The sequence below is a fragment of the Ceratotherium simum genome, chromosome 3, assembly GCF_057802395.1.
Source record: "Ceratotherium simum simum isolate JZ-2026a chromosome 3, ASM5780239v1, whole genome shotgun sequence".
Taxonomy (NCBI): domain Eukaryota; kingdom Metazoa; phylum Chordata; class Mammalia; order Perissodactyla; family Rhinocerotidae; genus Ceratotherium; species Ceratotherium simum.
This window is the reverse complement of record NC_141902.1, coordinates 95,519,444-95,531,809: the sequence shown is the minus strand read 5'-3', so window position 1 is coordinate 95,531,809 and position 12,366 is coordinate 95,519,444. Positions and strand designations below refer to the sequence as shown.

The following is a 12,366-nucleotide window of genomic DNA, read 5'->3' as shown; positions in this document are numbered from 1 at the left end:
GCCTCCAGACACGCATTTGCTCTGCCTTGGTGAGCCTACAACCTTAGGTGGTAGGTGGTGGTTCATGAAGGGGATGGTTTTCACACTGGTTCTTGAGTAGCCCAAAATGATAGATGTGCTACCCCAAGTGCAGTTTTTCAACTACCTACTTCAAAAGCCAGTGGTGCACTGGGCACTCAACAATGCCAGCTGCTCTTTCTCCCTCTCCTCTTGTAGAGACAGGATTATTACATACGCTCACGTGAGCTCTAGAAGAACCAGCCACCTCCAGAAGTGGATGCTTCAGAGACCGGACACACCTTTGTCTTCCCTCTATAATTACGGCATTCATGTAAGCAAAAATCCCTCCAAATGTATTCATTATCATAATTCTGTGTCAAACAATTTTCTATCATCAAACCTGGTCAAAAAATAGGGTAGTCTTTTTAACCCAATATTTTAATTAATAGGGTTATCGCGCATACTATATATGATATCACTAATTTTCAGAAAAGTATAGAATATATTATCATGAAAGTCGTAAGGAACACAGCAATCTTTCTCTGATCACTCAGAAGGTATTTTTCACTCTTTCAATATCTCTCTGAGTCAGTATTATGAACACGGCCTCACAGTTGTACTGGTGAAGTTAAAACACATCTTCTTCCAGATATTTGCACACTTTCTGAATATCATTTCACTCTTCTCCCCATCCTCAGACGGTGGGGAGGAGGGGATATGCCGTCGCCACCCTCAGCTTGTAAATGGAGAACTAAAAGCTCATCAAGGCAGCGGTGAAGCCAGGTCGGCTCTGTAGGGGCTAGACTCCAGGCGGGTGAGCAACCTTGTCCGGTTGCCCTAAACACAGGTCACAAAAAAGGGCTCTAGTGCAAAGAAAAAGGAGAAAAGCTGCCAGATCCCTTTTCCCAGTTCTGTCCTACTGGCCAAAGCCACGTATTTAGTGTCTCAGTGCTATCCCACACCCAACCGTGAAAGCCAGCTAAAGAAAATTCAAAACAGAGTGGGGCGGTGGGAAGGGGGAGACGGAGAGACAGAGAGACTGATCTGATTGATTTTAATTCGCAACCGTGGACTTGCAGTGAACGAGAAGGCTCTTACCGCATCTGTAGTTTCCTCTGCAGCTCCTGCAGAATCTCTGTGGACTGTCTGTGATAGTCTAACGCTGCCTCTATAAACACGGCCAGCTGGCTAACTTGTTCTACCTGCAGCAGAAGTGGAAAATTACTCCACGGAGGCCAGAACCTATGTAATGCTCACACAGAGGAGACCAGCAACAAAGACCCAGCTTCGCAGGGAAGCCCCATGTCTGCCTCGGCTCCGGCCCATTGCATTTAATTTCATCTCGGAGCCCCGCGTAATAATCACGCAGGTTATGGTATAGAGCTATATATGCTGGAAAAACATGTTCAAATTTACTTGTGATTATGAATTTTATTTGACGTAATAAAATGCCTGTTTTTCTAATTAGATGGACTCCCTCAGGAGCTTTTTATGCTATAAAGTTCATGGATCTGAAAACGAAGAGATAAAGTTTTTCCAATTACAAGTGAAGCCAACATTTAGTAAATGAACTGCTTCCTTAGTGAAGTGTCTCTATGGGCACTTTCTAGCTAAGTCAAATCAAGAGACTAAGTAAATTAAGCTATTCTCAGATAAGAAGGGAAGCCAGGGCAAAGACTTGCCAGCCCCCTATAAGTTTTTGTTGCTATCGGCACAAAATCATTTCCCTGAAGCATAGGGCTGAAAGGAATGAACTATAAAGACTCTGGCATCTCTCTTTCCCATGAATCAAGACATTCATGAAATTTGTGACCAAATTACAATGGATGTGAAAAAATAAAATATAAAAGCTATGTCACATAAGAAAGCCTGGGAGACCTGGGGAAGCGTAACGTGCGAAAGAGAAGTCCCCAGTAGGGCGTGAGCACCTCCCTGCTTCCCCGTGTGTCTGAGAGGCTTGAGGTGATGGGGCCCCCCAGCACGAAGGCCATCACTCCAGATGCAGACAGAGACACAAATCAAAATCAACCCCCTTTTCCCAAGCTTCCCTGAGACTTACGCATCATTTCCTCACTTCTTTTACTAATCAGCCTGAGGGCAAACTGTGCCCTGCTTATCCACCCACACATACTCACCCTGCAAAACCCACCACGGACTGGTTTGTCTTCAAAGATCCAAGCTGTTTCCATTTGTTGCTACAAACCATTCTTCAGCCGCCTATATTTTCATTTTCCTTACCCACTTATAGCATTTTAAACATGCGTTCATTATGCATTTAAGATATACATGGAATTCTACTTGTACCATCCTGGGATCGGCATCTGAACAATGAAGTCCCATTGTATTACGTTTCTTTGCCACGCTCTGTGGCTGGAAAAGCACAGGCCTAGCCTTAAATTTCCAAAAACCCAACAAACAAAACAAAGACAGCCTGGCCCCTACAAAATCCTAAGGATTTCTTAAGTTTCACCTCTTTGGCTTTTCCACATACTTTTAAACAAGTCCAGTGCCACGGACTAACATGATCACAGCAGAATCTGCTCCAGAAAGGAATTTCTTCCTTAGAGCGCTAGAGCTGTGTGCTGGCTAAAACCCGTGCCACATCTCCCTGTCTTTAGTACAGTTAATTTCCATTTTAATACCTACTTTGAAAAATGCTTGGCATTTTATAATTTTTAAAGGAACAGTGAAAGATAGCTAAATGAATATTCCTGGAAACATATGAGGGGTTGTTAGCATAGAGGGGAAGATCACCAGCTATCCTTTCTGATGTGGCTTAAATACAAGGGTATGTAATCTAGAGATGCATTTGTAACTATTCATTTGATGGCTGACTTTGGGAAGGAAATGGACTCCAAGGCCCCTTGAAACTTGGGAGACAACAGCAGCTACACAGACCACGTACATAGTAGGAGCTCAATGCCACTACTGAAGAGGTGGTTACTGAGCTGTAGGTCTCTTGCTGACACTGAAGCCATGTGGTGCAAGACAACGGAGGCTTCCAGCTGTCCCAGCATGTCCTGGGCCATGAGCAGCGCACTATGGGCAGGTGGCCTCTGCTTCCCAAACCACAATTTGAATTAAACACCTGGACAGGCAGAGCCAAGGTGGCGATAAATCCAGGCCTTGCAAGAGCCAAAACTTGTTCAGAAGGTAAAGCATTTCTTCTACCGGCCACACCACTCAATTTGGCAAATCCACCTCTTGAATCAGGGACGGTCACCTGGGATGAGAAGAAAGGCTTAATTCTACTTCTGGCTGAGACCTGGGCTGCCACTTTGTTGGTGCCATCTTGAGAGTAAAGTGCGACCTTGCCCTAGGGGAAGGTTCACATGACATACACAGAGGAACAGAATTACCAAAGAATTAGCTCCCTCTCTGAAAGTAAAGCACACAGCTGTTTCAGATGAGTCACACACACCCCAGATGTCTGAAGTGAGAAACTCATACTGCAAACAGACTTACCCATAGACGAGAGGTGAAGTAGGCTGAGGCCAGACACAGGCAATGGGGGGTGACAAATGGGTGGGGTGCCGACCATGAAGCTACTTGGGAGATTCACAGAACCATAAAACGAGAAGGAGCTTGTGGTAGACAGAAGATGGCCCCTAAAGATGTCCAAGTCCTATTTCTCCAAATCTGTGAATATGTTACCTTACAGGGTAAAAGAGACTTTGCAGATGTGTTTAAATTAAGGATCTTGAAATAGGAGACTATCTGGATTATCTAGGTGGGCCCAATATAATGACAGGGTCCTTCAAGAGGAAGGCAAAAGGATGAAAGTCAGAGAAGGAGATGAATCAATGGAAGCAGAGTCAGAGCGAGAGATCTGAAAATGCCTCTCTGCTGGCTCTGAAGACGGAGGAAGAGGCTATGAGCCAAGGAATGCAGGCAGCCTCTAGAAGCTGGAAAAGGCAAAGAAATGGGTTCTTCCCTTACAGCCTCCAGGAGGAATGTAGCCCTGCCAATGCCTTGATTTTAGGACTTCTGACCTCCAGCCTGTAAGATAATAAATGTGTGTTGTTTTAAGCCACACCATTTGTGGTCATTTGTTACAGCAGCAGTAGGAAACTGCTATTTCAGAGTTGCTTGAGTCTATTCTCAAATGAAGCAAAATCTAACAATGGGACTAGCTCTGGTCAGGGTCCCCTGTTTATGGGGGATGGGAGTTGTTGCCTTGAGACTCAGGAACCAAACTCATGAGGATAATGAACTCACTGTGGCTGGGCCTGGGCACTTCATTGCTGACTTGGCCCTACCCCATGGTCCCTTGCTCTCTTTCTAGGGGACAACACGATAACAGGGATGGACTCAATGTATCTCCCGTGGTAGACTACTCACACTGCACAACAGCCTGTGTGTCACCTGTGGGTGCATTCTAATTCCAAACCCTCTCTTTAGCTGCAAACCAATGGATGATCACAAGCATATGAGGCTGTTGGGAGTACTTTAGCAGTGGGGATGGAGGCAGAGCATAGATGTCCCCATACTACTGTAGACTAAGAGTACAAGAAGTTCCCAGGAGTTGTGGAAACCCCAGGAACACTCGAGTGGTATCTGAGCCATTGGGGTGGCCTGTGGACTGGCTGCAAAGGATCTGGGCTGTACCCAAAGGAAGAATGGCTCAAAGGACTACGTATCATAGTAAGGGCCCTCTAAAATCAACTCTCTGCAAGAGGGGTATAGAAACGGGCGGCCAAGAAGGAGCAGGGCTGTGAATTTTCTTCCTCAGACCCTTCAGCAGTTACCAAGAGACTGGTTAGCCGCCAGGTAAGTGGGCAGAGAGAGGCACAGTCTGAAGACCATGTTGAAAAGACAGAGATAACTGTGATGTAAATAGGTAATGCCTGGCCCAGATCCCTGGGATCTGCATTGTGCCTGGTACGCGTGAATAAGGAAATGGCACATCTTCTGGAACATGACAAGCCATCCCCTTTCACAACTGAAATGACACATTTCCATGGATGCCATCTTCTATTTTAATTGAGATAATCCAAGTGATTTCTTGCTCTATCATATCAAAGACCTCCACTCTTTTTGGATTCCTTGGAGAAGCTAGAGGAAAATTTCTCATAGATTTTCAGTCTGGTCATAACAGATGCATTTTCCAATAGTGCAAAAGCCTTTAATCAGAGTTTCTGAGAAAGTCTGAGTGTGGCAATTAAATTAATATTAAATTAATAACATGGATAATAATCCTTTATACTTTTATTCTCCACTTTATACTTCTAAGGAATTTCTCACACGCAGTTGTTCATCCGCCTGACACTTCTGAGGAAAAAGTGACTTTCTGGGGGCATACAGCTGAGCAGAAGCCAAACCAGAGCCAGATATCAGGTCTTTCCCTCCTTGTTGGGTATGCTCTCTTTCTACTAGTCCCATACTTCCTAACATATCTTGTTCCACACATCACTAGTCCTTGAAATGTCAATAATATAATAATAATGACAAATAATAATGGTATGGAAGAGTTCTTTGAAGTTTGAGAATAAGTTTGAGAAACTGCCTAGTGTATCCTTTCTTAGGAATCTCTTAGAGATTAATTTTTCATATTATCATACAAAAACTCTGAAAAGTCTTGTGATAAAGAAAACCTGTTTAGTTTCACTTAATCCAAGGTTTCCAGAACTTATTTGACCATAGAGATATTATTAATGCAACACACATGACATTCTGTGGAATGAATTTTGGAAAATTCCACTCTAGACCAATGGAAAGAACTCAGGAATCTGGAATCTAGTAACTTCACTTGCCCTGGGAGCCCCTAGATGGAGGAAGAATCCCCAGGCTGGGGATTCGTGCCAAGAGAGCCAGAGAGTAGTGCAGGTGCCTGGCTTCACCTGACTGAAACAGCATCTTCTATGTGATAGCTCTGGCTCTCGCCAATGTCAAAGACCTACATTCTATAACGTCAAGTTGTGAAGAATAAACTTCTCTGCAAGGACAGAAGAGGAGAGCATCAACAAGCCTATGAATGACTTGCCATTCCCAAGAAACGGCGGTGGAGGCTGGGAACCAACCTGCTGAATTTTCTGCACCTTGACCTCACAGCTAATTGTGGTGGGCACAGGGGCCCTTCTCTTGAGGGGAGAGCTGCCCTGGGTGCCTCTGGCAGCCCCACCAGTCCCAGCCTGGCACGGAAGAAGGAATGAGCCACAGGCCTGCCTCTCTGGGCTCCTGGGAAAGCTGGTGGACCAAAACACCTCCTGGCTTGCATCTGTGTATAGAATAATGAAGCTACTCAGCCAGCCTCGAGCAAGAAGTGAAGTGATTCTCAAAGTCTCCAATCCTGCCTTTACTGACAACAACCAAGGACTATAGTGTGGGGCCAAAAGAGAGTCTTCTCTTTGATTCTCCCATTCCTAACTCTGCGAAAAATAGATAAGAAAATGGATGCCGGCTTTCCTTAGGAATGTTGGAGGGAACAACTCAGGTCCCTCGCACCACCCTTTCCTTCTTTCCACACCCCAGGTGGAGGAGTGCTCTATCTGACTGATGATGTCTACGGCCATACCACCCTGAATGCGCCCGATCTCGTCTGACTGATGAGATCAGGGGTCCTAACAAGCAGGGTATCTGGACTCTGCACTGAAAAGGCCATAGGGGTCTGGCTCTGGGGCCTGTGTTCTCTAAGAAAGTGGGTTTGTGAAGTGGCCAAAAGATCAGGCGTGCATCTGGTTTTCTGCTCTGCCCACCTCACTCTTCCTGTGGGTGGCTCCAAGGCCTAGACTTCAGGCCTGGGGTAGGTAGTCAGAGTCCCACTGTGAACCCAGGCCCAAGCTGCCCCTGCCCACATGGTTTTCCAGAGAGCCCTGTCACCCTTGTTTGGCTGCCCCCATTGTTCTCAGTTGGGAGAATGCAGATGTGGGGACAGATGAGCAACCACACCCTGGGAAACCCTACAAATGGCCTGTTGGCCAGAAAATCCTAGGAAGAGTTGCATAGTCTGCATTTGGAGACCCAGGAAAGTCCAAGTCTGTCATTTCCAGTCTCCTCCAATCAGGCAGATCTTTGGCAAACAATCTCTCATCCATTATCTGGTGGAGCTTTCACTGTGTCTTACCCAGGGCTATAGGACATGAAGGCTGGAGAAGACACCACCTGTTCCCTGGAGAGTAAGACTTGGGGGTTTCAATTGTTAGTGCCAGACAGGATGGGCAAGTGGCACCAGACACACCACCCCAATGGTCTCCCTTCATTCACACTACTATGCTCATTCACTTTCTTTTTGGAGTGGGCACTTCCAAGCCTTCTCTCCAGCCCCTCTTCACTCCTCCTCCAGTGGGTGAGATTGGAGAAGGTTTCTTAATTAGTAAGATAGGTTACTCTGCCTCAAAAACTGGCTCCACGTGGCCTGGGGCCACTTGTCTCAGATTGTGTCTGGGTGGGTGAGTCAGGCTGGTTCACGCTGGAGTGGCTTTCATCAACTGAGGGTGCAAGGAGTAGAAAGCGCTATCTGGACATGAGTAGGCTCATGCTGCAAACTCCAACACAGTTGACCAGAAGGGCTGTATTTTACAACTACAGGGTTTTCTCATCAGTTAAAAGATGTCAATCTGGCATCTGTGTCAATTTCTCAATTAGTCAGAACCCAAAGGGTGAACAGCTATGACTGATACCCCCAAACCTCTAACCCACAATAGTATAGCATCTCCCACTTGTGTCTGGAGGAAGTACCAGGGCCTCTGCTGCCTGCCAAGTGCCCCCCTGAGGCCATATGTTTGACAGAGTCTGTCTGTCCTCAAGAAGCAGCAGGCGCCCGTTTTCCAGCAGGTGCCAGGTCAGGTGGGAGCACTTTCCAATCCATAAGGCAAAGGCAGGGCCTGTAGATCCACCGGGTTTAACTTGGGAATTGGAGAGATCCCAGCCATCTTTAGTTCCAGGATCAGTTCCTGGAAGAAAACCCAGCCATCACCAGCCATCCTGAAGCACAGCTTCTCATTCAGAGCTTCCTCACCACGAAAGAAAGCAGGCGTGGATACAAGAGGCTGAGTAACAAATGTTGGACATAAGGTTGGTAACCCAGATGGGGCAGGAAGTCAGGGTCCTGTGGGCTGCAGAGCCACTGGGCCTGGCCTGGTCATTGGAGAAGAGCCAAGGACAGGGCTGAGGGTTCAATGTATGCCCCACCCCTCCGTGTACTGGTATTTTGTTTCTCCCCCAAAAAATCACACCTACTGTTTATCCCCAAGCACCGGGCAATCTCAGCATTAGCATGACCGGTCCAAGGGGTGAACTGGAGAAGATTTTGAATACCTTGCCTCGTCAACAGGGCTGGCAGACCACCTGGATAGGGCCCAGGCACATTGACATGGGAAAGGACAAGGTGGTCCCCTTCTAGATCTAACTGCTGTTGTCCCAAGAAGAGAGTAAAGGCAGTCTTCTGGAACTGGCGCAATAACTTGTGAGTCTCCTCCACCATAAACCTGGGAAGGGGAAAAGGTCAAAGTGATATGCCATGACGGAGGGGCCACCACCAGCACCCCCTCAGCCTCTCTATCAATGGTAGCTCGGGTCACTGTCGTCATCATCACCAATCTCTTCAGCACCACTGCCGTCATTATCGCAAGAATCAGTAGCCACAGTGCACAGGGTGACAGCCACTGCGGCTCAAGCCGGCACCAGGAGAGGAGGGAAGAGACAGGGAAGGAGCCTAGTGGCAAGGCAGCCTGCAAAGGCCTTCACTGGTTCATTATTTGGGTCCCCTCCCGTCTCAGTGGCAAGTTTCCAGGGGCATGTGTCAAAGAATCGGGCAGAAGCAGCAAGGCCATCCCGATACCAGCCAGAGCAGCCTGTGGTGGAGGTGTGGACCCAGGCCCTGGACTGAGGGAGTAGCCCCGTTCCCCAGAGCTGAATAGGGGTAGCCACCCACCCCAGGAGACCTTAGGAGAATCACTGCAATTCACACCTCTGCAGGGACCGCCAGGAGCCCGTGGGGCTTGAGTTAAGAACTAGCTCTTACTTCTGTCAGGGTGGGATGGGAGGGGGTTAACTCATCTGTGACGAGCACAATACTGTCAACAAATAGACAAATGACTGAGTTTTTATAAGGAAGGGCTCATTTTTGACTTTTGACTGATACTGAGTGGAAAATAGAGGTCTCTTGGGTCAACTGCCAAGGCCGGAGCAACTGAGACAGGCCTCCTAACGGAGTCTTTGCAAAAACTCATCACTGCAGTTCGTGAACAAAGGTAATGATTGAGGCACAGGGGTTGGGCAGCACGTTGGACACACAAGATTCAACCTCAGGTTCAAACCCACTGTTAACAGGCATGGGGCTGGGTGGGCACCGCTACAGCCTGATAAGGAAGACACATGTCTGATACAGGTCATACTTCAAAAACGCTTTCTAAATACTGCAAAAAATTAAATATGGCAAACTGAGACAAAACAAAACCGTAAGTGTCTATTGCTTGGGGCCAATTTCAAGAGGAAATTTATATTTTTAAGGGAAAACAAACAAGAAAAATAGAGCACACTGTTATACCTCTTCCCATTTCCCATAAAACGTAAAAGACCTGATAAAATACTTAAAAGGAGAAACAGAATGAGTGTACTTTTCAGTACTCAGGTTTAATGGACATGGGAATTTTCAAATCGGTTTCTCCAGGATTAATGTCTTGTCAATAGTGGACATAATTCCCCCCCACATCACCATGGCAAACAAAAGATCTTCAGCACACTGTGTCTGACTCGACTCAAAAGATGCAAGACCTCGATGTACCTTCTAATAAACTATTATAAGTAGAACATGGTTTTGCAGACAAATCCCCCAACTTGCCCTCACAGGTTTGGAAGTTCAACAGATAGGCCCACAGCAAGATGAGAGAGCTCACGCCATCACCGAGGCCGGGACTACGGCAGGGACTCCGCAGGCAGCAGGGTGGCCAGAGGCTCTTCCACCCAGGCAGTGACAAACACCAGAGCACTCCTCAGCACACAGCAAAGAAGAGGGCCTCAGCCTGCATGCTGCCCAGTTGGGGGCTACCACCCCCTTTAGTTCTATTTAGTCTGACTTCACATGGACAAATAAAATAAAAGCTGGCGGCGAGAATCACAGTATAACAGAATATTAGCATTTCCGAGGGATACATCCCCAGACCTTCACACTCCTCGAGTTCACAGGCACCACTATGGTACAGCTGAAAAAACTAGGTCACGCTTTTATGTCCTGAGTGTTCACTGTGACAAGTAAAGGCATCAGAGAGCTGGGTGAGGAGGGAGGCTCTCCCACTAGCCAAGTGAGCTGCTCCCCCTCAAACATCTGCCTCAAAGAGCGCTTTTCACAGTCTTAGCAAAACTGCCAATTACTACGTGATATGGACTTTCCATTCTCCTGCAAAACTATAAATGCTGTGGCCTCTGTACAAATCGCTGGTCTACTGTGCAGTCCCCCTCCCTGGGCCAACTCGAACACACCTCTGAAGCAATGCTGGGATAAACAGGACTTCCCCAGATTTGAGATTTGAGTTGGGAGCTCATGAGTACCTGAAGCTATCTCTGAGGCAGGAGATAACGGTTACAGAAAATTCTGGAAACTTTTGTAACAACTAAGGCTCTGGAGCTTCTCAACATACTGATCCTAGTCATATATTCAATGTTTTTAGTCACATAAAAGTCTCCGGTTTGGTTTAAATACTTACATCATTTTCTAAAAAATTAAACATGCTTCTTTCAGCCAACTCCTTTGACTCTTCAAATTTTTCTACCGCTTGTCTGACTTCTTCGTCTGGTATCTTACCTACTCGCTTCTTTTTATAATCGTAATCCAGGCGGCGGCCTTCCAGCTTTTTCAGGTGGTGCTGAAAGAGACAAAGGTGTCCTTCAGAGAACCGCCACACTCAACACACAGCACAAAGAAGCCTTCGCTATTCCCACGAAAATAGGCACTGCTTTCTATCGGCCTCAATTCTAGGGGCAGAAACCCATCTTACATTTTTTTCGTGCACACTCAGCGTCTATTAGAGGCTCCCTTCACTGCAAGTCTTCGAGGAATATTTGTGGAATGAATGGATGGATGGATTACAGAATGAATGAGTGTCTATAGGGAGCATAAGGTCACAGGATCAGTACTCAGATTCCATTTTCCAAAGTTCTTTACTGAACCCCTCACTTCGGCTCTATTAATGTCCAGATAATTTCCAACCAAATTAACTATACCAAAAATAGGGACATTTCTTTTGGCACTGTTGTCAACTCCACACTAAGCAGATCATATAATTTATCAATTATAAATATTATAATTAACAATTATAAATATAAATATTAGAGCTGTCCATTCATGGAACGGGCTGCCACGTGTGGTAGTAAGTTCCCCATCACAATTTGTGTTCAAGTAAAGAGATTCCATGTCAGAAATACCACGGAGGGGATAACTGTACAGGGCAAAGGAGGGACCTCTAAGAGTCTATGATTGTAATCCTTGGAAAAGATATTTGATATAGAAAATGCATATGAAAGCTCGTCCCACTGAACTATGCAGGTAACTTCACTACTCATTTTAGTGGGAAGCACTGATGCTAATTTCCATAATGATTAGGTGAAAAGGGCATATGGAACAGAAGGTCAGGAGCATCTCTTTTATATGTTCTGTGACTCTGGGCAAGTCTCTAAATCCCTCTGTGCAGTTGTAACATGGGGACAAGAATGGCTAGCCTGGCTGCTTATGGGTGAAGAAATGTTTGTGAAAGCCCTCTGAATCCATAAGACCCTTTACAGATATGAGTCAGTAGTGTCTTAAATGGACAGGCTCTCCACTCCTATGTCCCAGGTACACAGAGCATCACTGAGACTGTGAAAGGCCTTCTGAATGTCAGACTCAACTCTTCATCATTACAGTCATGTGTCGCTTAACAACAGGGATACGTTCTGACAAACGTCGTTAGGCAATTTCGTCGTTGTGCGAACATCATAGAGTGTACTTACGCAAACCTAGGTAGTATAGCCTACTAACACCTAGGCTGTATGGTACTAATCTGATGGGACCACTATCACATATGTGGTCTGTCGTTGACTGAAACATCATTATGCGGTGCATGACTGTATATGATTTAAGTTTAGATTTATAAGTTTCTATATCAAATGGCAGCTGAATAACAAGAGATGCCATTTAGAAAATTATTTTGTTGCATAGGGAATTGCAACATTTAAGTATACGTGTATTTTGCACATTTCTCCCATCACTGCTCAGGATCCACAATTGTGTCCTCGGCTACCCTACTGAACCAAGTCAAGTAGAAGTGCAATGTCGCCCAGTGGACTCTTTGTGTGGCTTTCTTCACGGACAACAGCCCAAGAAGAAATGGCATATTATGTAATTCAGCAAAGCAGGTATGTGGTTTTAAGGCTCCACATTTGGAGAAGATG

At 46.1% G+C, this 12,366-nt stretch overlaps 1 protein-coding gene across 9 annotated transcripts in view; it reads right to left on the bottom strand.

The window, feature by feature from the left end:
• Window positions 1–12,366, bottom strand: part of SH3GL3 (SH3 domain containing GRB2 like 3, endophilin A3) — a 146,726-nt gene that overhangs the window by 24,519 nt on the left and 109,841 nt on the right. For all 9 annotated transcript variants that reach the window (XR_015551649.1, XR_015551650.1, XM_087429030.1 and 6 more), the window contains 2 exons: window positions 10,644–10,802; window positions 1,099–1,202 (listed from right to left, as the gene is read on the bottom strand). Coding sequence is in view for 7 of the 9 variants with exons in the window: in XM_087429030.1 (XP_087285156.1) it covers window positions 1,099–1,202; window positions 10,644–10,802 (263 nt within the window). In the remaining 2 variants the exon portion in view is untranslated. The remainder of the gene's footprint in view (window positions 1–1,098; window positions 1,203–10,643; window positions 10,803–12,366) is intronic.